Source organism: Letharia columbiana (genome assembly GCF_014066305.1).
Source record: "Letharia columbiana isolate WasteWater2 chromosome Unknown Sc0000081_s0, whole genome shotgun sequence".
Lineage (NCBI taxonomy): Eukaryota > Fungi > Ascomycota > Lecanoromycetes > Lecanorales > Parmeliaceae > Letharia > Letharia columbiana.
The window spans coordinates 14,474-41,562 of NW_023501126.1; the positions used below are offsets into that span (position 1 = coordinate 14,474).

A 27,089-nucleotide genomic window follows, 5' to 3' on the forward strand; every position below is an offset into this window, starting at 1 on the left:
AATCTATCGTTGATAACGGGAGCGTTACTCCAGATCATGGGCGCGGTGGTTACCTAAAGCTCATCTGTCCATAGGTTAGTTAGGCAGGACCGACCAAGTCGGCGTGACCGTTGACGCCGATAGCTTCAGCCTTATGGAACTAAGCGCGTCGCGTTCCGCTTCCAGCCTTATCAAAAAGTATTCTCGTGCAGGCTCAATTCCACCGTTTCTACTTCCAAAATTGTTCCCATTTGAGTGGATATCCATAAGATGGCAGGAATGTTTGAGCAACCTAGAAACGCGGGTACTCTTTGTGAGTAAGATTTCACCTGGCCGGAGAAACACAGCGACTGACAGAGAGTCAACAGTCCTCGGTGGAACAAAGATCAGTGGTGCAGATATTCGAGATCAAAATGGTAAATACTCCCTCGGGTATCTGTCAACAGACTCTGACACCACCATAGTCCTTGCTACACAAGCTATTGCCAATGTAGTAAAGAGTTCGTTTGGTCCCTCGGGACTAGACAAAATGATGGTGGACGACATTGGGGTAGGTCTCTTGAATAAGCCTTTTGCGGACGTTCCACGCTGAGCGATCCTAGGACGTCACAGTGACCAACGATGGGGCAACTATCCTGAGCCTTCTTGATGTGGAGCACCCTGCAGGGAAGATACTCGTGGATTTAGCACAGCAGCAGGACAAGGAGGTTGGTCATCCGAGACCCACACCATGCATCATTCGCTGATCACCACTAGGTTGGCGATGGAACAACTTCAGTAGTCATAATAGCTGCGGAACTCCTACGGCGAGCAAATGAGCTCATGAAGAACCGAATACATCCAACTACAATTATAACAGGCTACCGGCTGGCTCTTCGAGAAGCGGTGAAATACATGAACGAGAACATAAGCACTAAGGTCGAAAACCTAGGCAGGGAATCCCTCATCAACATAGCAAAGACTTCGATGTCAAGCAAGATCATCGGCTCAGATTCAAAATTCTTCTCAAACATGGTGGTGGACGCCATGCAATCTGTGAAATCAACCAACAATCGCAACGAAACCAAATATCCTGTGAAAGCTGTGAATGTCCTCAAAGCTCACGGAAAGAGCTCTACAGAGTCGGTGCTCGTCAAAGGATACGCTCTAAATTGCACCGTCGCCTCGCAAGCCATGAAGACCCGAATAACAGATGCCAAGATCGCCTGCCTGGACATGAACTTGCAGAAAGAGCGCATGAAACTCGGCGTCCACATAACAGTTGACGACCCACAACAGCTGGAGCAAATCCGCAAACGTGAAGCCGGCATGGTCATGGAACGTGTCGAGATGATTCTCAAAGCCGGCGCCAATGTTGTCTTTACTACAAAGGGCATCGATGACCTAGTCCTCAAACAATTCATTGAAAAAGGTGCCATGGCTGTGCGGCGATGCAAAAAAGAGGATTTGCGGAGAATAGCAAAAGCCACAGGAGCTACGCTTGTCTCTTCTCTCTCGGACCTCAACGGCGACGAGAAATTTGAAGCAGCTTCCTTGGGTCATGCAGAAGAGGTAGTGCAAGAGCGCATCTCAGATGACGAGTGCATCCTCGTCAAGGGTACCAAAGTGCATACATCTGCGTCGATCATCCTGCGCGGCTCGAACGACTACCAACTGGACGAGATGGAGCGCTCGGTGCACGACTCCCTCTCCGCCGTCAAACGCACCCTGGAAAGTGGTAGTATCGTACCCGGAGGTGGCGCTGTGGAAACAGCACTGCACATCTACCTAGAAGAATTCGCCGTCACAGTCGGCTCAAGAGAACAACTCGCCATCGGCGAATTCGCCCAATCCCTCCTCATCATCCCCCGCACCCTTGCCGTGAACGCCGCCAAAGACTCTTCCGACCTTGTTGCGCAACTCCGCTCCTTACACGCCACCTCCCAACGCATACAAGATACCCCTGCCCCTCCCTCTTCACCCTCCAAAGGCTCAAAGTCTCCGAGCGCGGAGGATAAAGCGATGGCGAAGCGCAAGAATTACAAGAACTACGGGTTGGATCTGACGAGGGGGAAAGCGGTAGATCAGATCAAGGCGGGCGTGTTGGAGCCGAGTATGAGTAAGGTGAAGCAACTGAAGAGTGCGGTGGAGGCATGCATTGCCGTTATGAGGATAGATACGCTTATCAAGCTGGATCCAGAACAGAGAGGGGGCGGGGACGATGGGCATGGTCATTAGATTTCCGTGGATAGTCAATAGCTGGGAATACCAGGGTTGGTTCGTTGTGAAACCGGTCCTACCTCTGACCTAAAGCTAATTCAATGTGCACTGTGCTTGGGGCTTGCCGTTGCCAATACATTCTCTCATTATCAAACACCAGCTAAGATACATGATGCTCAAGGAAAGCTCCCAAGCTTCGCAGCGATACTTCAATAACTTCTCCCAAACAAACAAAAGCTTTCCGCCAAATTTTTGCAGTTGGGATTCGTACACTTCGTCTCCCCCTTCACGATCCCCTCCGGCTGATCGAAAGGAATACACAGAGATTTCGCCTAAAAGGGTTTCGGAGTCAGCAATCTTTTTGGGCAGGTAAGGGCGGTAAATGTACATACCCCCATAGCCGGAGCCCTTTCATCAACGACCTCGTCGCCGTCCACCCTCGCGCTCATCTCCTTGATCTCGTCCTCGCACTTCTCCGTCAGGCAATGGGGAATGAGGCAGACGTTCTTGTCGTTCAGTGCCGGCACGAAATCATCCCAAGCTGTGATCTTCTTGGTGTGATCCTTATACACCCGGTCGGCCCGGCTGTAGAGGTCTTTCTGAATGAAACTCAACAGAGATTTGACCCCTGCGGCAAGCTCCGTGATCTGGATCGTACCCTTGCCGTCATTCCCTTCGATGTCGCGGCGAGAAGTGGTGACGCAATGAGCTGCCGAGTCTTTGGGTCCGAACTCGAGGCGCAAGGGCACACCTCTCATCTCCCAGTCGTTGAACTTCCAGCCTGGAGAGTATCCCCGCTTGTCCGCCTCGGCTCGTATGTCCTCGGCTTTCAAGATCTCCTCCAGCGCGTCGACCTGCTTGTGTAAAGAGATTCTTTCGTCCTCGGTCGTCTTGGCTGTAATGCCCACAGGGACGATGACGACTTGGATTTCGGAGACACGGGGAGGAACAACGAGACCGCGGTTGTCTCCGTGAGTCATGACCATCACACCGATCGCTCTTGTACTCAGACCCCATGAATTCTGGAAGACGTTGAGTGCAGCTTTCTTCTCACCTTCTTTGGCGGAGGGATCCTCGACCGAGATGCCAAACATCTTGCTGAAGTTCTGTCCCAGATGATGGCTTGTGCCTCCTTGAATCCCTCGTCCGGTCGCAGCAATGTAGCCTTCGACTGTGGTGGTGTAGTCTCCCCCTATTCTCGGAGTCGGCGCCAATTTTCTAAGCTGATGGGGGGGAATTGCTAGACCTACCGGCAAACTTCTCTTTGTCAGTCTTTCGACCTCGAACCACTGGAACAGCAAGTAGTTCTTCATAAACACCGGCGTAGAATTCCAGTATCTGTAGAACTTCTTTATGCGCGTCTTCTTGCTTCAAGTAAGCTGTGTGGCCTTCCTGCCAGTGAAACTCCCTCGTCCTTAGGAACGGCGTTGGGTTCTTAAATTCCCCTGAAGTTCTCCAAATTAGCCGTGGACCTGCTTTGAGGAGGAACCTGAGGTATACTCACAGCGAACAACGGAGTTCCATTGGTTTAGGCGGAGAGGAAGGTCTCGGTGGCTCCGTATCCATTTTGCGTAGTACGGATACATGACGGTCTCTGATGTTGGACGTATTGCAATCTTTTTGTCAAGCTTTGCGGACCCGCTGTCACAAAGTGAGCAAGATCGAGATCGCCGTTGTAAATCTTGTAGACTTACGCATGTGTCACCCATGCAACTTCGGCTGCAAATCCTTCGATATGGGCCTTTTCTTTCTGAAGGACTTCTTCTGATACGAACAAGGGAAACGCGCAGTTCCTGACTCCGATTTTCTTAATCCTGAAGTCAAACCAGTCTCGGATTTGCTCCCAGATGAACCACGACGCGGGCTTGAAGCTGTCAGCGGGCACGCATGTAAGGGGGCCGGATTCTGCGAACCTTGAGGATGTAGCAGCCGGAGACATCATAGTAGTCGAGGAAATCACCCTTTGAAAAATCGGGGTCAATATCCCCTCTGTCAGGTCAAATGTCGAGTCTGCAAACATGTCTCGAGACCGAAGACTTGCTTCTGACTCCCAGAAGTTCCTTGTAATCGAGCTCGGTAATGAAGTGGGATATTTCACTCCGAGAGTACGTACCTTGGTGAGAATTTGTTGATACCTGTAATCTTAGTAACTGGAATATGATTTCTAATGGGCAATTCTTACCAGCCTGAGAAGTCCTCATCCTTCGCTATGTCAATGCTAGTCATTCCTTGGTTAGAATTCCCTTCCTGACAGGCTGGAAGACTTACCCGATCAAAGCAGCCCCTTCGATTTTCTTTTTGGGAGCTTTGTTGACTGCCTTCTTGGCCTCGGATCTGGCAGCTTCTGGGGTTGTATTTGTGGCTGACTTGTTTGCTTTTTCTGCTGCCAGTTTCTTTTGCTTGTTTGCCTTCTTGAGTGCGTTTTTACTTGGCTCCTCGACTTGCCCCATATTTATAGCAGCAGTTTTGTCTGCAATTTCCTCATCCATTTTCTCTATGAGATGGAAGTAATCAGGATGAAAAACTTTGACATAGTATCTACGAAGGATTATGACTCATAAAGACTTTGTTGACTCACCAATGACTACCTTCGACTTACCAATGACTATCTCGCAGTGCGTCAAGAGTAAATATTTCCCAGTCAGAATGTAGGTATGGAGAGTTTCAATTGAGATAGGTGGTACCTTAGTGCAGGATCAGGGATTATGATAAGCTTTTCGGTAAGATGCAGCTCTAAGATTAGCCTACCGAATTAATCTTCCCCTAATCTTAGCAGCCAGGAACATTGTTGCGAGGGCGCTCGAAGCTCCTCTCCGAGCACCATTGCGCGTTCTGAAAGCCTTCGTTAATTTTCAGTTCGCGCGGTGGGACAGCCAGGGCAAAGGAGATGGCGCCGCTCGCCTCGACAGCTCTCCTCACCGCCCTTGCGTTGTTGATACCGGCCGCAGCAGCGCAGAGCTGCATCCCTCTAAAAGGCTCGACCCAATGCCCGGCTTTCAATACGTCCTCCTTTTCCACAGACTCGTCCCTTTCTTCGTTGTAGTAAGTACCCCAACGCTGCGGCATATCCTGTACATCTTCGCAGAAGCTGACTCGTCATAGCCCTTTCCTTGCTTTCGTTTCGAGTATACAACAGTTCGATACCCAATTGAGCCAATACGTTAATTCCAGCTACGTTCAAGAGAAGTACATTGGATGCTTGGGGAGGTCCTTGAAGGATATGGCTGATCAACCCATCCAGATACCAGCACTTGCTGGGTTGTGGCAATGTCAATTTGACGAATACCACCAATCTTTACGCACGATATACAACTAGTGTAATATGTAATGCTATTGTGCAGAATTCGATAAAGCCGTGCACACTCTCCAGCGCCGACTCGCCCCCACTTTGCGCAGAATCCTGCGTTAGTGGTCATCTCTTTGTACACAAGCCGTTGCTAAGACTTCACAGGCTCAACAAGCAACCAGTGAGGAGGAAATTGCAGTCAACAGTCAGCTCTGCGACAACCCTCAACCGGGCTACTTGGACCAGATACGAGCCGACTTCACGAATTGTGCCCTTCCTAGCAATTCTTTGAGTGGGACCTGTATTACCGGGGAACAGAATGAGCCAAACGATTGTGGCTTTTCGACCAATCTCCAAGGTCTTTGCAGCTATTGTGCGACCAGCTCTCCAAATGCTACAGATACGTGCTGCGAAGGAGCGAACGTGAACAGCAGATGTCCAGGTGTAACGCTACCAACCTTTACCTCCGTGCCTCCACTATTTCCATCATCAACATCAAGCAGTACTCCGTCAGCATCTGCAAGCAGCGGTGCAAAAAGCAGTAGTAGCCATCATAACTCAGGCTTGTCAAAAGGCGCGATCGCTGGAATCGTGGTTGGCTCCGTCATTGGGGCTATTTTGTTGGCGGGCTTACTCTTGCTATGTTGCATATTTTTTCGCCGGCGGCGAAGAGGAAGTCAAACAAGTATCTTCAACCAACCAACACCTCAGCGGACAAATGGAGCTGGGATGGTCTATTCCCCACCGCCCGCAACGCAAGCGCTTCCACCAGACTATGGACCCCAATCCGGAGGACGCGTTGCCAGGATGTCTGCATTGGAAGGAAATATTAGTGACTCGCCATCATATGGAAATCCAGTGATTGGCGGTGTTGCGGAAGGCAGCCACAGGCGTTATGGAGATACATCCGAGTCCGAAGCCTACGGTGAAACTCCAGAGTCTCGAAGGGGATTCGGTCCGCCAACTACAGGAAAGAGGAACGGTTCATTGTCGAGTCAATCGGTTCTGGGGGCGATGGATGATCCGAGCTCTCCAAACACCGAGGGGCAAATCTCGTCTCCAGAAGGCGTCGTCAGCGGACAATCAGAGCAACTCCCCTTCTTCAAAGACTACTATTCGGAAGACGACATCAGTCCCAACGACAAAGTTGCCACGCTTTGGGCTTACTCACCGCGTGCTGGAGATGAATTTGAGCTTGAGAGAGGCGACATGCTCAAGGTAGTGGGTATCTGGGATGATGGCTGGGCGACTGGTGTCCGGATTAAGGAACGAGCGGAGGACTACGATGGGAAGCACAAGGTCCAACGAGATAGTGGTGTCTCGAATGGATCAGGGAGGGGAGATTCTCCGCCACCGAGCGGAGAGCTGAAGGCGTTCCCAGTAAGCACTGCCCAAGGACATCTCTTGGGAGCCTAGCTGACCCAAGATTAGCTCGTCTGCGTTTGTCTACCGGAGTATTGGAAACAGACCATTGAGGGAGACAATTCATCCGACAATGGAGGGAATGGCCCACCACATGGCTTCGGACATTGAGTCTACCTGGCCTCTGTTGCCCTTCTTCAGCCCGTTTACACGATTGTTCCACGCTACGAGCTCATGCTACTGGGAGAGGCGTCGGCGTTTCAAGATTTGTGTGGTCTCCGTGATGGTACATGTTTTGGTATGGAGTCCATCCATGAGGAGCCGCGGAAGCTTGGCTTTGCTATGGATTCTACCGCCTGTATTCGACTTATCTCTGCATTCGACTATACCCCATATTACGGCGTTCATAATTGACATTGCTATCCAGCTTCTTACATAGACTTTACTATACATGATAGATTGTGGCACAAAAGTCCATGATTACGGTTGGAGAAATACCTCACACCACTGATCATGCTCATTGTGATATTGTCATGATTGTGCCACACCTCACCACCTGGTGCAAAATAGTGCCAGGTATTATGGCCAGTTCTGAGCCGAGAGAGCGGAAGGAAGCTTACCCGTACCGGAGACAGGGGACTGCAAGAATGCCTTTGTAAGCACGGTGAACCATTAGTAATCCCTGTAATCGTATACTAGCTTCGGACTTAAAACGGAGTATGACGAGACGGTACTTAAACAGCTCAATGTCAATGTTTTCCACTTCAATTTCACACTTCTGCTGCCTCTGATTATAGATTATACGCCTTGTCGAATACCGCAACACAATTATGGATCCAGCGCCGCCCCCAAAATCCCTTCTCGGCAGACACCGCCTGCTCTCCCCTTCTGCGGCTGTCAAAGTCAGTCCGCTATGTATAGGCGCCATGAATTTTGGTGATGCCTGGTAATTCCCCCAAAAACTCCCTGCCATCCCTGTCATGTTCCCAATCTATATCTCACGAAGACTCGCTTGCTCCCCATCTTGTTTGGAAGAAGGCCGAGCAATCTCCGAAATGATACGTTGAATCCCTTGCTAACAACATCTGTCGCAGGGCTGGCATGATGGGAGCAGTGTCGAAGGAATCTGTATTCGAGCTGCTCGACTACTTCCACGATCAAGGCGGCAACTTCATCGACACCGCCAACAACTACCAATCCGAGCAATCCGAGATGTGGATTGGCGAATGGATGCATAAACACCCTGGCATTCGCGACCAAATGGTCATCGCTACCAAATACACCACCAGCTTCAGCAGCTACAAAGGTCACGACGGTATCATCCACAGCAACTCCGCAGGCAACGGTAGCAAATCCCTCCATGTCTCTCTCAGAAACTCTCTGCACAAGTTGAAGACGGACTATATTGATGTGCTGTACGTGCACTGGTGGGATTTTACAACCTCTATTCCCGAGCTCATGCAGAGCTTGAATACCGTTGTCCAGCAGGGCAAAGTTATCTACCTCGGCGTTAGCGACACTCCAGCTTGGATCGTGTCAAAAGCCAACCAGTATGCTCGCGACCATGGCTTGCGCCAATTTGTCGTCTACCAAGGTCAGTGGAGCGCCGCTAGCCGTGACTTCGAGCGCGACATCATCCCAATGTGCGCTGACGAGGGTATGGGTCTCGCGCCGTGGGGTTCGCTCGGTGCAGGAAACTTCAAGACGAAGAAGCAGAGGGAAGAGTTGAAGGGAGAGGGCAGGAACATGTTTCCGCCTACTGAGAATCAGATCAAGCTTACAGATGCGCTGGAGAAGGTTGCTGACCGAAAGAGCACGGCTATCACCTCGGTCGCTCTTGCGTATGTCATGCACAAGGCGCCATACGTCTTCCCAATTGTGGGTGGGCGGAAGATCGAGCACCTGAAGGGCAACATTGATGCCTTGGGTTTGGAGCTGAGCGATGAGGATATGGCAGAGATCGATGGAGCTGCGCCTTTTGATCTTGGCTTCCCTTTGAACTTCTTGAGTCAGAAGCCTGGAGGCGCGAGGGGACCGGGCGATGTGTGGTTGATGGACCTGGCTGGACACTTCGATTATGTCGAGGGCAACAAGCCGATTAAGCCGTCGAAAGGTCAGGCTGAGACTCGTTCTCAGCCGTTCACAAAGCAAGAGTAGATCGAATATTGCCACACTACCGCTAGGTATCCCAATCGAGGAACGAAGAACGTGAATTTTAGTGATTGATGTTGCTGAGAAAAGGTAAGAGGAGCTGGTGTTGCGGACAAAGACAAGGATCGAACTCGCTAGCTATTCAGCCGGCGTTCAGCAACCGAGAACGAGGAAATTGGCAACACCCATGAATGGCGCACCACACCTGTGTCATTGACGAGGTGAAGTCTTGCTACTCTGCTCAGTATCAGATACCGTCGAAAGCGTTTGTTCCATAGTGCTCCCAAAAATCGATACCCACTATCCGTCCACCCCCTCTGCCACCAGCACCAATGAGATGGAAACACCGTATCATCTTCTCAATCGCGAATTCCAGAACTTACCATTGAAAATGCCAGCAGCAGTCTCCAGCACCATCCATCTACTCATCCCCCCTGTGCCCAACATGATCTCTATCCCCCCCCAACAACCATTTCCTACACCTCCTTGTCTCACAAGTCCATCATATCCACTGTTCTCTAAACTATCAACCACCAAAAAACTAGACGACCGCACGACCAGTTAACTCCCGAGACAACGACTCCCCACCCGCCCCATTTCCACACCCCACGGCTAATGAAGGAATCTCCGCCTCGACCGGGGGGGGGGTCCTTTCGAACCGCTCACTCATCCTTGCGGGCCATGTCAGACAGGTAGGTTGTTGTAACCCACGCATGGATGAGAATGTTGGCGTTGAGATTTTTTTCGACCCTCATCTATCTCGTTTGGTTTATGTTGACGAGAAGGAAAATGGGGAGAGGGTGGAATGAGATGGAATGGAATGGAATATAGACGTCGGTATTCGAGGAAGAGGTGGAGATGCCCGGGCCGGGGGGGTTATGGAGTGGAATCAGGCAGAGGGAGGGGAGGCGGAGGATACATGGGTCAGGGGGAGGAAGAAGAGAGGAGAGGAACGGGGCTGCGGGGCGTGAGAGGCTGGTTTGTGTCTGTCGAGGTCTGGTTTGAGTGAAGGGAAACTTAGGGGGAGATGGGTGGGCAGGGGAAGATGGCATGGAAAGTATCTTCAAGAAGGCTGAGAAGAAGAACGCATGATATTCGATACCGAAACAGCTAGAAAAACCAGCTCCGAAGATTCACCAAGCCCAGAAATCTCCCTTGACCCCGGCCAGCCGGTTGCAAATCGCGGATGTCCATACACCCTCCAACAGCATAGACAATCGATTTCACATCTGCCACGGAGAAAGACCCTGTCCACCCCCCGCTATCCAACCCACTCAACACCGCGCGCCGTCCGCGCGTCGGCGACCCATTCCCTCCCCCCCCGGAAAACCCCAACCGCAGCACCCGTGACGACGGCGCCGGCGTCCGCGGCCCGAACCACAGCTCTGACGACACGCTCCCCGTCCACGGCGACGATGTCGAAGCGCTTCAGCCTCGACACGAGTCCGTCCCCGACGCCGTCGATCCAAGCGAGGAAGCAGCGCGCGCAGACGTCGTCGTGGACGTCGAACGTGAAGGTGGCGTCGCGGAAGAGCGGGGGGCGGGCTTCGTGGCGGAGTTGGCGGCACGTCCGGAGGAGGGCGAGGCGGTCGTTGCGGGATCCGAGGGTCGAGAGGAATGGGCTCAGGGGTTTCACTCGGACTTTTTGGGGGAGGATGGGTTGGTAGATCAGGAGGCGGATTTCGGCCGGTAGGTCGAGGAAGGGGAAGATTTGTTTGTTGGGCTGGGGACTTTTCGCTGATGGAGGACTTTTCGCTGATGAAGTCTGACGAGAAAGCTCATCTCCGATCGTGTTCTGGGTGGCCATGAAGTCGGGTTGCTGTGGTGGAGGGCTGAAGTTCGTTGATTGCCTGAGGAAAGTTGGAATGGTCTGAATAATTGCGATAGTCGGCTTTAGTAACGGTTGTGGATGGTGGGATGGTGGTGGTGGAAGAAAATTTGGGAATCAGGACAGATGTGAAACTGGCGTTCTCAAAGGGAAACAGGAACGAAACGCCCTTGCCCAAAGTTCGAGTATTTTGGAGGAAGGTAATCCTGTAAATCATCTCAGTTGAACTGCGATAAACTTTAAACTTGCTCAAATCATGGCTAAACGCAGACTCACACACTCAAGACCGCTGTCCAACCGTTGAACTCCCCGCATACCTTCAGCGCAATCACCATTCCCACAGCCACGTTCCACATGTGAAGGGACTGCTACCTGTCTGCTGCTCACGTTCGATGGGACTATGATCGAAAGTCTCAACCACGAGGTTTGTGTAGATTGGTGTTGAAGCGCCATCACAAACTGCGACGTTGCATACGAACAAATACTTCCCTTTGGCCTGGCATTGACCACAGCAACATCTTTGAACTCGAGTGGGCTTGGGGGCCACAGTGGCGTCCAAAATGACCTTTATTCATTAGCAAAGCTTATATCCAAGCCCTAGAAACCTCGAATAACACATCTTCAACCAACCTTTAAAATTCAATATCCACCTTTCCCACCTTCCCACCCTCCGCTTCTCCCCTCTGCGCCTCCTGGTCTCCTTCAACGGGCGGTAGACTGAACGGCTTGATCACAAATCTCTTCCTACTCAACGAAAACGCCAAGTCGTCACCTCCGCCGCCACCTCCCCCTTTTTCGGTCAGCACGGGCAATTTGTGGATCTTCAGCATTCCTTGCGGCTTCTCCTCAGCCTTGCCAGAACCGGAGCTCGTGGTCAACGGCGGCTCGACATCGATCGAGTGAGGGAAGGGGGCCAGTTCGAGCACGCCGTCACACAGATGCTCGATCCAGCGGACAAGGCCTGTCGAGCGTGGATACAGCGAGAGTGGGAGGGTGAGCATGGCACTCATGCGGGTGGAGTGGTGGCGAAGGAGAGCACGAAGGGAATGTAGGAAGGGTAGGAGGTGCCCGGGATGGCTGGCGGAAGGCGGGAAAAGAGCTGGAGAGAGGAGAGTGGGAATTATCAGGCGGTGGATGGTGTTGGGAGGAGAGGAAGCGATTGCCAGGGTAACGGATTGGAGAATGGAAGCGAACGGATTCTCCGCGGTGGGAGAAATGGCGGTGAAGCTGATGGTGCCAGAAGTTGGGAGCGAGAGGCGTTTGGTCAAGTCGAAGCTGTGACAAAACGGAATTGTGACCGTGGAGTCGGATTGGCCTGGGCTTGATGGTACTGGGTTGCGATTGGGCGCTGGTGTCGCTGTGGACGTTAGTAATAAGATTCTCAACTCATCATGCCAATATTCTCAACAAACGAATATTTTCTATGTACATCAAGAAGCAAGACAGAAGTAGGGCAATCCCACCTCTTGCTCCAGCAGTCCCGGTCCCAAACTCCCCCAACCTCTCATACCTCCACGCAATCTTCATCTTCTCCTGATCAACCCCAACACCGGATCCACTCTCCTTACCAACCGCACCACCACCTCCCACAAGCCCAGGCAGCTCCCGTCCCCATTGCTCCCCTACGCCCACAACATGCACCCTATGTCCCTGGACCACCCCCTCGGCGGCGTAATACCGCAGCAAGGCCCCCGCAAAGTCCGTGGTGCCGTTTTCCTCCACCAGCAACGAGTTGCCGAGGGCGAGGCCTGCGTGCCCGGCGAGGAGGTCATCGAGGGTTTGGGTGCCGGTCGAGGTTGTGGGTCGGCCGTCCAGGGGAGATGGGCGCACTCCGGGCACACTGGCATGGGTGACGGGAGAGTCCTTGGGGGAAGGAGGCGCAGAGGAGGGGCCGGCGAGCCCTACATTTCGTTTGCGGAAGGACATTGCATGCTTGAAAGTGTGCGGTAGAAAGTTGAAGCGGCATGCGGAGCGGCAAGAAGACGGCGGGAGCGACTAGCTCAAATGTAGCATAGTGTGTACTTGACATGGCTCAATCTTCCCCCCTACCCACTAACGTAGCATAAAAATTGTTTTTAGGAGTAGCTTGATTGATTGATTGATCGATCGACTGATAGGTCCATAGCTATCGTGTGATGCACACCAAGCCTAGTCAAAGTCTTCGGCAACTATTTGTATACTATTTCTAGATCCGGTTATATGTTGAAAATAAGATACCAGGGCTAGGGCTATGTGACTGGACTGCGTACTGGATACATTCTGGTGGGCATGGACCTCGAGTATATACGCCCCTGTGCCAGAGATTTCCCCTTTGCCCCTAATGAGTTTGGTGACCAAGAGGGAAAATCTCAGTCTTCCCGACGCCTCAAATGCAAGTCGGAGTGCAAATTAAACCAACACTCTGAGCACTTTTCGTTTCCTCGTTCGCAGCTCAAATATTCGTTGTCTAAAATGTACATTGTTATCGGGCGACCTTGCAATTTTTCATCTGCTTCCTTTCCTCGACTTCTTCAAACCCCTCTTGATTATCTCCCCAAGCCTTCCCACATATCATGCCGTGAACACCAGGACCCGTCCTAGGCTGGGTAAGCCACGCAGTCAATTTGGCATTCATACCAGAGCCCGCGTGACGTAGGGTATTCGTTGCAGTGAACCTGACCACACTATCCGGCCCACTACTCCTCCGGCGATATCATGAGCGCCTGGAGCAACGCTCATGAAGAGCGCAAACGGCGGCAGGACGCGGAATTGGAGTTCAGACATCAAGAGGACTTGGCTCGAGTACGTGCGGATCTCCGCAAGCCTCGGACTGAGTCTGAGTTGGATTCGATGCGAGTAGAGAGGGAGAGACAAAGCCGACGAGGAATCGGAAAATGGTATAGAAGGGGGTATTCTGCTGGTTTGGTACTGGACGTCCCATGAAGTCGGCTTGGTTGGCAGGCTCCTCGAGGTCGTGCAAGAAACCCTGTCACCAGCCCCAGTCTGGTCCTCATTCACGTGTCGCTACACCCCGGAACCTAGGAACATCCGGCACCGGCCATCCTAAACGTAAGGTAGAGATCAGAAGAGCCTATGGGATTCTTGAAGATAACGCCGTTGTTGACGCCGGCGCCTTGCATTGTGTGGTGTCGAAGAGCAGGCGTCATATCGAGTAGCTCTTTAGGTCCGTTGCGTCCCTGCTCGACCATTCGGCCCTCGAAGCCAGCTTTTGGGCTTTTCTTGATTGACTGGCGGCTTGATCTGAAGCAGTGTCTCTGGCTTATCCCTCTCCTGATCATGACACAGGAGCGAGAGCAAGGAGTGGACACCGATCTGATGCCCTGAATTACCCCACCTCGACTTGAAGGGCACTCTGCTAGTGGCAAGGCGATCTAAGGCGACGAGATTTGCTCGTCACACCCCTCAGCCCTGCCGCTTCAGCGAGTGAGATGGGTGGTCGGGGCACCAAGAGTGATGCAGTACCCCATTCTAGGCAATTCAAAGCCCACTCGTAAAGCCTAATTCAGGGTGGCTCCAAGGTGGGTTCCCCAGAATTGGCGCTCGCAGTCGCTTTATAGGGTCTCAGGTCCTCCCACTTCCTTTTTCCTTGGGCATGTTGATTAAAATCATTGATCTCTTGACTCAACTTCATATTACCGAACCGCCCTAGAGTAGGCTACCAAGGCTGCTTTTACTACTGCTTTCACATCTTTACTCGCGTCATGGCGAATAATTTTAGAGGGACAGCCAGATTGGCCGCCGAAATTCGGAAACCTGGTTGATCCGAATAATGAACCCCATTCGATGTCTTTCACAGGCGACGCGGACTCCACGCGATACTCCGGCTTCGGGGGAGGTGTCGCGTTTCGACAAAGAGTCCCAGACCGGACCATGCGAGACTCGACCGAATCCAGCCGTCGCGAAGTCGTTACTCATTATCCCCAAGGAAAAGGGCAGCCTGGTGCAGTTGGTATGATGCAGGCTCCCACGACCATTTCCAACGGTCGGACGAGAGGGCCCGTCGAAGTGGCCATGGCATTTATGCATCGACGAGCACAAAGGGAAAACGCATGCCGACGCCGAAGAACGTGGAGGATGCGATGCCACACCACGGAAACGAGCTTGCATCTCATCGGTCCCAGTACAAATGCGTCGAGCAAGGGGTCCTGTCTAATCACGGCGACGTGCACCAGGATTACGACTACCGGGCGTCGGTTGCTAGCAGCCCCAGCTTTTACACATCCAGTACCGAAGAGCACAAACACAAACCACCATGTACGAGACACACAAGAGGCGTCGGATGCGCAGATCGCCTGGAGAACATCGGGGGTCGAGATGTTGGCCCGCCGTGCGGGACGCAGCCGAAGTTTCGGGCGGGATGCGAAGATTGCCATGCCTGCAGGCCCCGCAGGCATTAGAGGTTTTGCCTCCTTGCGATCCATGTATGCAAAGGTGAATGTTGAGTATGTCAGGTGCTGGATGGTCATACGGTCGGGGTCAGAACACTTGATATCCCCCCCTGAAATACAGGTCTATGAAACCAATCGAATCGCCCACTCCACTACTGTATATTATTGACTGCAAAGATGTTCATTAGTAAACTGGATGCGTCCTCGGCTTGAAATCTTGCACAATGCGCTGGCTGTAAACGTCTGTCTCGGGGCTCTAAAACCCGAGGATGAACAGTTGGTCATCTGGGCAAGGTGAGAGACACCAGATTGCATGGATTGGGTAAAGGCAGCTTGATCTTCGAACTTGTTCCCAAGCCTTGTATGGCTGGCGACTGGAACATACCTACCTATGGAGAGGAGTGTTTGCTTGGCGTTGGTCCTCTACAAAATGTCTCTTTTCCCTGAAAACTGATGCTCCATTGGCTGTATGATGGATGTCTGCCCTACTTTTGGGGTTATTCTGGCTCAGAGTCAAGACGTCAAGCGATTATATTCGTCTGCTTTGATACGTAAAGAATGCCACAACAGCCTGGATATCTCTGCGTACGCTTGTGCAAGAACATAATATGAAAAATTATTCATTCATGCACTGGCTCCATTCATTGTCTCATAAGACGCTCTGATACCTCTTTACAATTCGCAGTACGCACACCCTGCGCTTGAGACCAGGAAACGCAAACATGGTTGACGCTATGGTGTTGTGTGGAAGCTATGCGTAGGTGATCTGGGCTAAGTAGGATAGTTCAAGCCTCCTCCGTTGTTGACGGGGCTTTTTTTATGTTGTCTCGCTTGGCATAATCGAAGACCAAGATATCCCAACTCGAAGCGACGCGTGACTCGTCTATCGTACGCATATTTGTCCAGTCGTCCGCTAGTCTCCGTGTCTGTTTGTGCTTGTCGTCCCAGTTCTCTATGATGAATGTGCAGCGTTCTAGATCCTTCCGTTGCATAAAGTCAGTCGTGGTGGACAGCTTGGCCTGTGCCCAACCCGATGCACGGCTTCCTCCCGCCAGATGTGCTCCCTTTTTGACCAAGTTCTTGACGGCGTGCACATTGCCCTTTGAAGCTGCAATATCGAGTGCTGATGCATCGGGTAGCAGGCCGTCCGAGCGGAAGTTCAATTGCCAAGGTTCGACAGCAAAGTTCGTTAAGATGGTCAGGAAGACGCCGACAACTTCCAATTTCATGCCGTGCGCACGCGGTGGGATTAAAGTGGAAGCTAATTGGAGTGCGCTGATTTGCTTCTCTTTGTTAATCAAGAAGGAATCCTGTTGGAACTTTTGTTTTTGTTCACAGTACTTCATGAGGTACTTGATAGCTCCCAGGTTGAGAGAAGTGATGCAAAGACCAAGAACGTTGAAGCCGACCTTGTCGGTGGCTAGAGCATTTGCACCCCTCTTCATTAGTAGATCCGCCAGATCCCACTTGCGCTCGAGAATCGCATACATCCACGGAGTGATGCCATCCTCGTCCGTTGCGTCGATTTCCGCGCCCAAGTCCAAAAGACGGGGAGCGAACTCTGTAGCCGCAACGCTATGATCTGGAATCTTTGCACAAAGATGCAGAAGACCCTTCTTCCGCTCGAAGAGGGTGGATACTGGCACACCATAATCAAGAACAGCGTCGAAGAGCTCCTTGTTGAAGCTCAGTACGCTCTGACGCAAAAGGTTGTGCATGTAGAGTGGTTCTATTTTAGCCGACTTGATAAAGTCAACCTGTACGTCAGTATTCATGCGACCATGAGAAGTTTTTAGAGCAGATTCCAGCGCCGGTAGCACAAGACTTCTAAAATCATCTGCGTCAGGGAAAAGGGCGTTCCAATCCCGTAACAACTGTAGCGTTTCCGTAGCAGCTGTCGTCCAACTCCTTCCGTGCCTTAAAATCCGAGTAAATCGACTCTCACCCCCAGCTGCGGCCGCAATCAGTCGGCGTAGATGACCACGCACCTGAGATGGGCGCACGTTTTCCAGTAACAATCGTAGATGGGCGGTAAGATGTGATTTAGCAGCGAATGAAAGAGCATCATCACCGTCGACGGTTGCAGCCATTGGGTCAGCACCAAGGTTGAGCAAGATCTGCGAATGCTCGACATGGTCTCCATAGACGGACCACATCAGCGGAGTGCCACCCACAGTGGGGCCACGCTTTGCTTGAACGTTGACTTCTGCGCCGGCCATGATCAATCTGTGTCCCAGTCCTTCCGCTTTGCTGACATCCCAGGACGAGAGGAAATGAATGGGGGAAACGCCATCCTCCGAGGTACTAGGCTTGGCGGAGCTCATCAGTAACGATTCGAGGACATCATACCTGCATCTTTCTGCGGCATTCAGTAGAGTCCATGTGGCGCCAGGTAAGGCGGTACCGTCATTCAAACGTAGGGATATGATGCCATCTGCCTCGGTGGCAGGGGGAGTTGTGTCGGGAAACTCAGACGCCCATGAGGAGCTAAGAAGTGAGCAGGCATCATCAGACTTAGCCCAAGGATCGGTGAAATTTGTCGAATGTGCTTGAAACGCTTGTGCCACCTTAGGGAGTGCTTCTTGCGCCTTTTGTGACCCACCATCGGCCGCAACCTGGAGCCATTTTAAGCACTCTCCAGGTTCGAAATGGACACCGAATCCGTTCGCGTAACAGATTGCCAGCTGGTATGCAGCTGCGCTCTCCTCTTCAAGCAGATCCACCTCCGAATGTTCAGATGGGCCTTGAGCACAGTCCTGAAAGCCTAGAGCCATAAGAGTCTGTACCACGGGACTGACTCGTTCGAATTCCGAGTGCCATTTCTCCATGTCAAGTAGATGGGCGTCGACCTCGAGAGGAAGACGTTTTGGTGGGACGGGATGCCTCGCTTCATACCAGTTCTTAGGAGACAATAGTCTTATTATTCTTGCCATATCGAGCTCTCGACGGGATGGGTCTTTTACTAAAGTAGTACCAATGACCTCACAAAGCATTTCGAGCTGCGAACGCGTGAAATCTTCGGACAGTGCGAGAGAAGCGCAGACGTGTTGTACCAAATGGTCTCCATCTTTTAAAGCGGCTATGGCATCGTTTCGGGATTGCCGTTTCTCCTTTGGGGTCTTGCCTTCTATATCTCCTAGAGACTTGAAAGGATCACCGTTGAGGAAGACACGCCAGAGCAGCATACCGAAGCTATAAACGTCCGTCCGCTTTGCCTCTTCGATCTTGAAGTAGGCCGTTCGAGAGAATTCAGGCGCTTGCCATGGGCGACTGCCGCCCAGCATCAAGCCACCATCTTCAAGCCTCAAGACACCAAAGTCTGTCAATTTCCCAAGTAGCTTAAGATCTGAAAAGCATATTTAGACATCTCGCCATGGACATGAAGGGTTGGACTCACGTTCGGAGTCATCACGCTCCTCAAATATTAAGACATTTTCACATTTGACGTCTCCGTGTACGATGTCTTGCGATTGAGCTAGTCAGCATGAGATCTCGCACTCGGAGAAATCAATCCGCATGTGGGAAGAACAGGCAGGGGGGCCGGATGGGTTGTCTAAATCTTGACAATCCTCACAACTGTAATAGTCACGATTCCAAAAGCTGAGAGGTTGTGCAGAACAGGACGCAGGCTTCGCTCAATATGACAGGCAAAAACATTTCAAAATCAGTACTTATAAAATCTGCTGACCGCATGCATGAAGTATCTCAAGACCGTGCGCAATATCGAGACATAATGACAACTTCTCTCCGAACTTCAAGGGCCTATCTTCTTTCCTGGCGGTCTCTAAGACTTCCGCCAGATTGCCAAGCTCAGCGCATTCGGGTATCAGAACCGGCATTGCTCTCTGGTCGTCACTAGGCCCTTCGGTCTCGAATCCAATGCCAAGAAGCTTGACAATGTTTGGGTGTGCACGTAGCGGTGGATGATGCATGGTAAGCAGCTCATTGAGGATGACGTGGATACGACCAGCGATTGGGTCTTTCATCACTGCTTGGTTCAATATAGCACGTTTGAAAGCCACCGTCATGCCCTGCGGAAAGACAGTGCCCGAGACAGGATCCACGTAGGCCTCGGGTACCTCGGCGCCATTGACCAGAAAGGAAGCGCCCTGGCCTAAGACCGAACGGATATCAGGCTTGGTGACGGGGAGGATGGGAATGTTCTGGGTCTTGATGTAGGAGAGGAATGAGATCAAGCTATCCTGTAACATAGTCGCAGAGGTTGGATAGATAGCGGAATGAAGTGTTGCGCCAGCTACTATACTTGACTTCCGCCGCGATCGAACGGGGAAGACGGTCGAGTAAGTGAATGTCTCGATGTCCATGTTGACAGCGGGTCGGATTGTCGTGAAGGAGAAATAGTGAAAGCAAAGTAGAGAATTGAGAAGGTCAGTTGTCACGTTGCGAAGGGAGTCTTCATTACCCTAGGCCTTTGGCTTGCTGCAGGCATGACAAGGCCATACATGCCAAGACTTGGCCCGTTGGCGTTTCTCACATACCTACATTAGGAAGGAGTGGGAGAAGACAAGGCTGTGCTGATGCTGTGCTGTGCTGCTGTGCAAAAACGAGGCATCATGCATTACTCATCATGATTTACTTACGAGGCATTGGCTCGATGAGAAAGTCAAATTTTACGCTATACTATCTATGGCTTAAGATGTCTTGGCGAACGGATGTAATTCGTCAAATCAAGCGAGCTACCGCAAGCGATCTCGCACTGCTGCAAGAGCTGGCAGCGATGTTCAAGTCCTGCCGGGTCCAGACGGCAGCAGCATAAGTAGAGTAAAGTAGCATACAAACTGGGCGCAATGGCGCAATATTGGAAATCCCGCATCTGCCATCTCTCTCTCCTATCACCTCGCATCACCTGACTTAATGCCCTCTCATTCGTTGACATGACTGCGCATGCCCTACCTTGCTCACGGTGAACCAAAACCCATGCAGCACCAGCTCAGCGTCAGCCTCTTGATTCTTTCTCCTTCCCCCATCGTGTCTTCATTGAGCCCCACTGCCAGCCTTGGGTTCTAGCCCCCAGGCAACATCCAATCTGAAGTCATTCCACATCAAAATCATCTTACATGCGTCGTCTGTCCGTGCTACGGGCATGCGTCTGTCGTCACGGGTATCTTTAGAGCTCCGAGGGTTGCTAGAGCCTAGAGGTAACCCTGGTTGCCAATCTTGCGGCTTGGGGCTGAAAACTCGGGTCATGTTATAGGTACCTCCTTGTCTGCATTTGAAAAATATTTGCCATGTTACCCTTGAATTACCCGTTGCCTATCATATGTGAACAAAGCCTACACACTTGTTTCAGATAGAACCAGACTCTCAATACTTTATCTCTATAGACCAACAGCAAGTGCATCACTATCAGGATAGCTGGCGGAGGATCCAAAGTCATCTCGGTCCTGCAAATATGAGTGACCCGGTGAGCTTGACTTTGGGGATTGCAGGGGTGGTGGGAAGCGTTATACAGGCATACAACGCGGTTATGTCAGCTTACGATTTGTACCTTGAGATTAAAGATGTACCATCCGAGTATGAAGACTTGCGCATGGGACTACTGCTTGAACATCAAAGGTTGGAGCTGTGGGGAAGTCACGTCTTGGCCGAGTATCATGATGAACGGAACCGATCTAGACTGTTCCAAAAGCACATAACCACATGGAGGACGATGGAGTGGATCTTCAGCAGGATCAGGGAAGCCTTCATTGAGAACAATCAGATTCTGGATGACTATGGCCAACAGATGGGTCTACCAGCCCAAGGCGAATCTTCAGGTAACAAAAAAGCGTCTCCCATGAACGAGATACCACATGCTTAAGTCGCATCAGTTTTCGAATATATCAATCGCTTGTCTCTGTCAACGAAGTCCCCATCCAAACACGGGCTTTCAAACTATACGAAGAGAGTGAAGTTTGTCCTGACGAAGCAGAAAAAGATGAAGGATCTAGTCACACAACTTTCCCATTGGAACAACGGCCTTGATCAGTTGACCTCGCGATTAGACCAGGATTCGTCACGTCGCCGATTAAGAACTTTCTTCTCGACTTCGGACACCACACAGCTTCGGCATTTAGAGGCAGCAGCGGACTTACTTGAGCATCGAGACATACAGCTAATGGCTGCGGCGAGGATAGTTATTGAGCAAGGTTATCTCAGCGAGCAGCCAGATTGTCCACCAGAAATGGTAGTTACCACTCCTTCTTCCGACGGACAGTGCATCGGAACGTCCCCGTCACCTGGATACAGGCTCGAGATGGACCAGCTAAAGTGGCAAGAGAAACCGTATGCGACGGATCAAATTCGAGCAATGGCTCGGTATGGGGAGGAAAGCGTCATCGTTGACTGGAGGTGCTGCCAAGATGACAGTTGGAGGCGAAAGCATCCCAAAGCATTCCAACGCAGGACGGAGAACCTGACAAGGATCTTGAACAGCGATCTCGAACCGTTGGGCCTCTCAATCCTACACTGTGTTGGCTATCTAAACCAGAGTCAACATGTCACAGGCTACGCTTTCCGGCTGCCCAGTGGTGCCAAACCTGGCCAAAAACCAGTTACGCTCTACGATCTGTTGAAACGCGTAGAGCGTCCTGATCAACGTAAAGATATTCCTGACTTGGGTGAGCGGTTTGAGTTGGCCAAGGCACTTGTCACGACTATATTTAACATTCACAACATTGGGTGGGTGCACAAGAACATACAAACGAAAAATATCCTTTTCTGGCCAAAACCTGATGAGGGAATTGAACCAGATCTCAGCAAACCATATTTGATGGGCTTCGACATCTCGAGACCAAACCAACCGGGAGAGGTGTCAGAGAAGCCGTTGTCCCATTTCGAAGATGATCTTTATCGGCATCCACATTACAAGGGTATGTTCGCCCGCTCATTTCAACCATCATTCGACATATATAGTCTGGGTGTGATCCTCTACGAAATCGGCCTGTGGCGAAATATCGCCTTTCAAGGCTCGTCCAAGAGCAACCATCCGAGAAGACCGTCTTTGCCTACCCACAACTCGGATCCGCAGCTAGTCGAGAGGATGGTGGAACAGGGCACGATCATGGCCATGAAGCAATATACCGGCGCGCGATACCGGGATGCGGTCAGGTCTTGTTTGAGCAGGGACTTTGACAACCTTTGGGAGAGGGAAGCGGGCAATCAGCAGAGGCAGCTGCAGACGTATCTGGAACAGTTCCAGAACATGGTCGTTGACAAATTGGCAGTGTGTAATGCATGACCTCATTTGGGGATATCCAGACCAATCTCGCAGGAAAATCAATCATGTCTTGATATTTCTGACTGGTCTACTTCAACCGGGGTTGTGTCCGCGTCATTCTAAAAACCACGCCGCTGGCCTTGCGAGCGCCGCTCTCGAAGGCAGGCTCCGAATCCGCAACCTCTACTACTGTCACCTAGGCTGCCAGAACTGCAGGGGTGCTTTCCGTAACAACCTTACGACCCGGTGCCAATTTCCCCCGACAGAGGAACTTTGGGGTCAGGCTCCCGAAAAGAGGGGTGGGAAAGATCGGCTCGGGGTGATGATGCAATACGTGCAACGATGATAGAATAACACGGTTGGCCTCAGCCTTTCCGGATCTTGGCAGACATTACGAAATTGGCGATGAGAATACTCCCACGCCAAAATTCTTGAGATTCCAGGAACCCTGCAGAACCAACCATTGACATCTCAATCCATCAGTTCTCGACTTTGGTCCCGTTGGAACAATTTGTGGCGGAGTGGTGACTGTTGCTGCAAGAGGTGAAACCAAGTCGATATCAAGCCCTACCTGTACCCTACAACCTGCAAAAGGCTATGCCACCTCCTGATGGTAGGTAGAGGAGGCCTACGGGGGTATCTATGGAGTATGGAGGAGCATCAAGTATATAATAAAATACGAAGCGTATATTAGAGTGTATTTTATAACACTATTATAAAAGGTTATTGATACGACTTCGATTTTTAGTTTTGACATAAATATTTCTTATATTAATGAGACATTAGGGTATAAGTAGCTATTTAAAATATTTTCACTGGGTATTTTTAGATTCTAGGAGAGTTTATCTTTTATATTACTTTAGCCTAATACCACCATAACCTCTCACCAAAAAAACCAAACAAACTCCCAGCCACCTACCCCGCCCACCACAGTAAGGCCGAGAATATTACCAGCGGAACTTTGGAAATCGCTACTGAAGTCGAATAAAAGCGTGGATGTATTTGAGCCACTCCGAAAAAGGCTTGATTTATGAAAATATTCATAGGAGTTTTAGAGACTCAGGGGATTATGAGTTACGATATCATGAGATTGAAAAATAATTGATATGGAGATTCTTAGGGATTTCAGGGTAAAACGTTGAATCTTATAATAAATCTTTATTTAATTTTTGTTTTTTTTTTTTCTTCGAAACGCTTAATTATTTCTTAGAAATTTGAATGTATTTTAAATTTTTTATCTTTTTATTTAGTTACGAGTAAGGCTTGATTAATTCTAACTTTTTTTGTGGGCTGTCGAGTAAATTTGTGGAGGGTTCTGTGAGGATTTTTGGGTTTTGTGTTTTATAATTATATTATTTATTTTAAAGAATATTAAGTTTTATTTGTTTTTTTTTTTTTTTATATATGATAAAGGTTGAAATTTAGAGATTGATCGGAAGTAACTTTTACTTATGTTGAATAGTATCAGACGAGTAATCATTATATCAAAACAATTCTCGTAGAGGCTTTGATTAAGAAAAAGACACGCTTTTCCCAGATAAGTTTAGTATCCCACCACAAAAAACCTTCCGTTCGTTTTTGACCACCTCCTGAAGCGCCAAGACATTCCACGCTCCACGCAAAAGATATCACCGCCGGAGAAGAATCCCTCCCCCAATCCCCATCCCACTCCTACACTTCACTTCACTCCACATCACTCCACCCCAACCCAACCGAAGCATGGGCGACGCGAACCTCTTCTCCGACACCTTCACCCTGACCTCGATCAACGCGCAAAAGTACGACCGCGTGGCCCGCCTCGCGGCGCACACCGAAAACGGCGACACGTCCCTCACCCTCGACGTCAACACCGAGCTCTTCCCCTGCACCATCGGCGACCGCCTCCAGATCCTGCTCGCGTCGACGCTCTCGCTCGACGGCAGCAAGGACGACGGCAAGGGGTGGCGCGATGTCGGGCGGGGGGAGGCGAGCGTGGCGGACGAGTATGATTACGTGTGCCATGGGAAGATTTATCGGTTTGAGGAGGGGGATGATGAGAATATGTGAGTTTGTGTCTTGGGGTGGGATGGAAAAAGGGGGGGCTGGCTGGCTAATGCGGTGCGGGTTGCGCAGAAAGGTGTTTGTGTCGTTTGGGGGGTTGCTGCTCTATATGGAGGGACCGTATAAGAACCTTACGCCGCTGAGGATAGACTATGTTTATCTTTGCATGAAGAAATGACGCGGGCATTCGCGGGTGGTGGAGTGAGTGGGGCTGGAGAGGAAAAAGTCTGGTCATTTAGCGAAACATAGGTCGGAGTTTGAAGATGTTTAGATGGAATGATTCCCCAAGTAGAGCGCTGGCGTTAGGGTATCGAGGAGAGATCGATGCCTTTTCAGTGGAACTATCTTTTGCAAGGTCTATGATGTTGGGAATGGAAGCTTCCTATGGAGCCTCGAAACGATTTCCGTATAATCCTTCTCATTCTCTGCTGTCAGTATCCCACGTCGGATGAAGAAGTCCAGAAGCACCGCGGCGCAGTTGGGCTTGAATTGCCCTTCTGCCAACGCTCTCTTCACTTCGTCCACAGTCCATAGATAAAATTCCTCTACTTCGTTATCGCCGGGCTTCGGTATCACCTCCGCGCCAATCTCCATGTCGAAGACATACTGGCATTCTGGCTGCAGCAAGCCTGCCTCACCGCCAGCTCTTGCATCTCGTATGTGGAAGTACGACACGGTTCCGCAAGGTTTGGCGTTTGAGCGGACAAGCTGTTCCGAGAAGGATGCTTCTTCCGCGGCCTCCCTTACCACACACTCGAATGGCTTCTCTCCCGTACTGAGTCCCCCGGCAACGGTGTTGTCCAGCATTCCGCCATATGTTTGTTTGTTTCGTGCTCTCCTCGGAACCCAGATCTTCATACCTTGGGGGGTGTTCACGTAAGCTGTCATGTGCACCCCGTAGGTGTTTATGCCAAACAAAGCACTGCCTGCTCTTTCCATGCTCACCATCGGTTTCCTGCTGCTATATGGTCCATGGACAGGGTATAGTTCGTTCCGCCAGCCTCTCAGTATCTGGAAGATATCTCTTGTCTTGGCTACTTCAAGTGTCTCCCTTATTACAGTTTCTTGAGTATGGGTGTAACGCTTTGGCGCAGGTGTAATGCACTTCTTTTCATCGTCAATTTGCCAGGCGTCGTGGTCCCATGGCATCTTCTCCACCACAGACTGTTTTATGTATCCGTAGGGACCGGACCCTCCTTCGAGATGGAGTTCCCAGGAGGTCGAGCGGAGCCTGCTATACTCTTCTGGATCACTCTCATAGTATGGGAAGCTGTAGATCGTTAGCACTGACATGTTTAATATATTTTAGGGCAATGTACTTGTCACACTCATTGACAAGGTCAAGACCGGTCTTCATTCTCTGGCACTTATGTTCCCTGAACCGAGCGTCGAGTGCATGTCTTTCGTGAAATCAAGCTCAAGTTCTTTGCTTAAACACCATACCAGTTTGAGCTTGCAATCACAGGTTACTGTCCCGGGATAGATAAGCAAAGAAATCGATTGATAGCACTTGCTGCTTGTCCTTCAGGTGAAAACGCTCGTAAACACGCTTATTGATAAGCGCTCGCTTGTGGCACGTCATTTCTTCCTCACGTCTGCTTTCGTCTTTGAATTTTGCGAACAATTTTGCTTTTGGTTTTCTTTTTGTCTTGCAGTCTCAATTCGATCGGGGTCCAGAATCACAGCTTGTGTTTGGTAGCTTGCCCTCCCAGCTGCGTAAAGGATCTATGTCTGCAACATCGCCGTTCGGCCTCATCCTTCCTTCAAGGCCGGTTCTCACAAATCCTATCGTTATCTCTGAGACGCAGTATGCCTTCACGTTCTCGTCTCTTCCAACATTCTCACATTTGGTTGTGTTCTTATTACCCGGGATTACCCTCCCAGAAGGCACATTAGCTGGCGTCTACATACAGCTCCCTGGACTGGTACCAGAATTCAAATTGCTTGGAGCACTAGGAACAGAAAAGCAGAGCGCTATATTTCGGATCAGTGGTACTAGTCCTGCTTCCTATGGATCGCACAGCGGTCTGGAATCTGTGGAGGAAGAGATGACCGACGTAGATGCATCCTCGACGGCGATCAATGGCGCTACGGGTACCGCTACTACTGCAAGGGAAATTACAGTTGGAATTTCGATCGAGCAAGCTGCGATGATCATATCACAGCTTCAATCCCAACAAGGCTCAAACTCTGTGCCCTCCACAGCCCTCGTCTCGGCCAGATACCAGCGGCAACGGCCAACACCGCTGTCAACGAAGGCGTTGGCGCAGCGCATCATCAAAAATGCATTCAACTTTCTTGCTAGTTTTGCCGGAACTAGTACGGCAGGGGGCCAGGAAGTCGTTCCGTTGAAAAGCTTCCAGGATTGGTGGACCAAATTTGAGCGAAGGGTCGAGAATGACCCAGGGTTCTTAGAAAGAGAGGACGACACCTAAGGTTTCAAATCCACGCTTAAGCGGCTCGCAGCGCTACCCGGGATGAATTGCACAATGCTGCATACCGCAGATAAGTCAAATGACAATCATTGGGGGTTCTATGTAGTGTGATTGGGGGCAACCGACCCGGTTTATTAACCCCAACTTAGAGAGCGAACAACACGTGGAAGAAGCGGGGGATGAGGGATATGTAACAGGAGCG

At 50.8% G+C, this 27,089-nt stretch overlaps 11 protein-coding genes across 11 annotated transcripts; 6 read left to right on the forward strand and 5 right to left on the reverse strand.

The window, feature by feature from the left end:
* Positions 1-249: 249 nt before the first annotated feature.
* Positions 250-2,196, forward strand: HO173_012449 (uncharacterized protein; the record flags this gene model as incomplete). The annotated part of the gene is made up of 5 exons (XM_037314318.1): positions 250-292; positions 348-395; positions 444-529; positions 582-686; positions 736-2,196. 5 exons carry the CDS (start codon positions 250-252, stop codon positions 2,194-2,196), a joined length of 1,743 nt encoding a protein of 580 aa, XP_037158770.1.
* Positions 2,197-2,387: 191 nt separating this feature from the next.
* Positions 2,388-5,002, reverse strand: HO173_012450 (uncharacterized protein; the record flags this gene model as incomplete). The annotated part of the gene is made up of 12 exons (XM_037314319.1): positions 2,388-2,510; positions 2,571-3,370; positions 3,429-3,623; positions 3,683-3,819; positions 3,873-4,042; positions 4,092-4,139; positions 4,292-4,313; positions 4,361-4,396; positions 4,447-4,672; positions 4,757-4,862; positions 4,927-4,941; positions 5,000-5,002. The coding sequence occupies 12 exons, from the start codon at positions 5,000-5,002 to the stop codon at positions 2,388-2,390; spliced, it is 1,881 nt and encodes a 626-aa protein (XP_037158771.1).
* Positions 5,003-5,065: 63 nt separating this feature from the next.
* On the forward strand, positions 5,066-6,997 carry HO173_012451 (uncharacterized protein; the record flags this gene model as incomplete). Its single annotated transcript, XM_037314320.1, has 5 exons — positions 5,066-5,220; positions 5,281-5,364; positions 5,420-5,582; positions 5,630-6,844; positions 6,896-6,997. 5 exons carry the CDS (start codon positions 5,066-5,068, stop codon positions 6,995-6,997), a joined length of 1,719 nt encoding a protein of 572 aa, XP_037158772.1.
* A 659-nt stretch (positions 6,998-7,656) lies between these two features.
* On the forward strand, positions 7,657-8,983 carry HO173_012452 (uncharacterized protein; the record flags this gene model as incomplete). The annotated part of the gene is made up of 2 exons (XM_037314321.1): positions 7,657-7,772; positions 7,921-8,983. 2 exons carry the CDS (start codon positions 7,657-7,659, stop codon positions 8,981-8,983), a joined length of 1,179 nt encoding a protein of 392 aa, XP_037158773.1.
* Positions 8,984-9,328: 345 nt separating this feature from the next.
* HO173_012453 (uncharacterized protein) lies at positions 9,329-10,784 on the reverse strand (the record flags this gene model as incomplete). The annotated part of the gene is made up of 2 exons (XM_037314322.1): positions 9,329-9,518; positions 10,252-10,784. The coding sequence occupies 2 exons, from the start codon at positions 10,782-10,784 to the stop codon at positions 9,329-9,331; spliced, it is 723 nt and encodes a 240-aa protein (XP_037158774.1).
* A 653-nt stretch (positions 10,785-11,437) lies between these two features.
* Positions 11,438-12,731, reverse strand: HO173_012454 (uncharacterized protein; the record flags this gene model as incomplete). The annotated part of the gene is made up of 2 exons (XM_037314323.1): positions 11,438-12,162; positions 12,269-12,731. The coding sequence occupies 2 exons, from the start codon at positions 12,729-12,731 to the stop codon at positions 11,438-11,440; spliced, it is 1,188 nt and encodes a 395-aa protein (XP_037158775.1).
* A 3,247-nt stretch (positions 12,732-15,978) lies between these two features.
* Positions 15,979-19,518, reverse strand: HO173_012455 (uncharacterized protein; the record flags this gene model as incomplete). Its single annotated transcript, XM_037314324.1, has 3 exons — positions 15,979-18,539; positions 18,591-18,656; positions 18,882-19,518. 3 exons carry the CDS (start codon positions 19,516-19,518, stop codon positions 15,979-15,981), a joined length of 3,264 nt encoding a protein of 1,087 aa, XP_037158776.1.
* Positions 19,519-20,606: 1,088 nt separating this feature from the next.
* HO173_012456 (uncharacterized protein) lies at positions 20,607-22,433 on the forward strand (the record flags this gene model as incomplete). The annotated part of the gene is made up of 2 exons (XM_037314325.1): positions 20,607-20,970; positions 21,025-22,433. The coding sequence occupies 2 exons, from the start codon at positions 20,607-20,609 to the stop codon at positions 22,431-22,433; spliced, it is 1,773 nt and encodes a 590-aa protein (XP_037158777.1).
* A 1,698-nt stretch (positions 22,434-24,131) lies between these two features.
* Positions 24,132-24,630, forward strand: HO173_012457 (uncharacterized protein; the record flags this gene model as incomplete). The annotated part of the gene is made up of 2 exons (XM_037314326.1): positions 24,132-24,454; positions 24,525-24,630. The coding sequence occupies 2 exons, from the start codon at positions 24,132-24,134 to the stop codon at positions 24,628-24,630; spliced, it is 429 nt and encodes a 142-aa protein (XP_037158778.1).
* Positions 24,631-24,809: 179 nt separating this feature from the next.
* HO173_012458 (uncharacterized protein) lies at positions 24,810-25,809 on the reverse strand (the record flags this gene model as incomplete). The annotated part of the gene is made up of 2 exons (XM_037314327.1): positions 24,810-25,722; positions 25,772-25,809. The coding sequence occupies 2 exons, from the start codon at positions 25,807-25,809 to the stop codon at positions 24,810-24,812; spliced, it is 951 nt and encodes a 316-aa protein (XP_037158779.1).
* A 370-nt stretch (positions 25,810-26,179) lies between these two features.
* On the forward strand, positions 26,180-26,887 carry HO173_012459 (uncharacterized protein; the record flags this gene model as incomplete). Its single annotated transcript, XM_037314328.1, has 1 exon — positions 26,180-26,887. The coding sequence occupies one exon, from the start codon at positions 26,180-26,182 to the stop codon at positions 26,885-26,887; it is 708 nt and encodes a 235-aa protein (XP_037158780.1).
* Between the last annotated feature and the right edge of the window lie 202 nt (positions 26,888-27,089).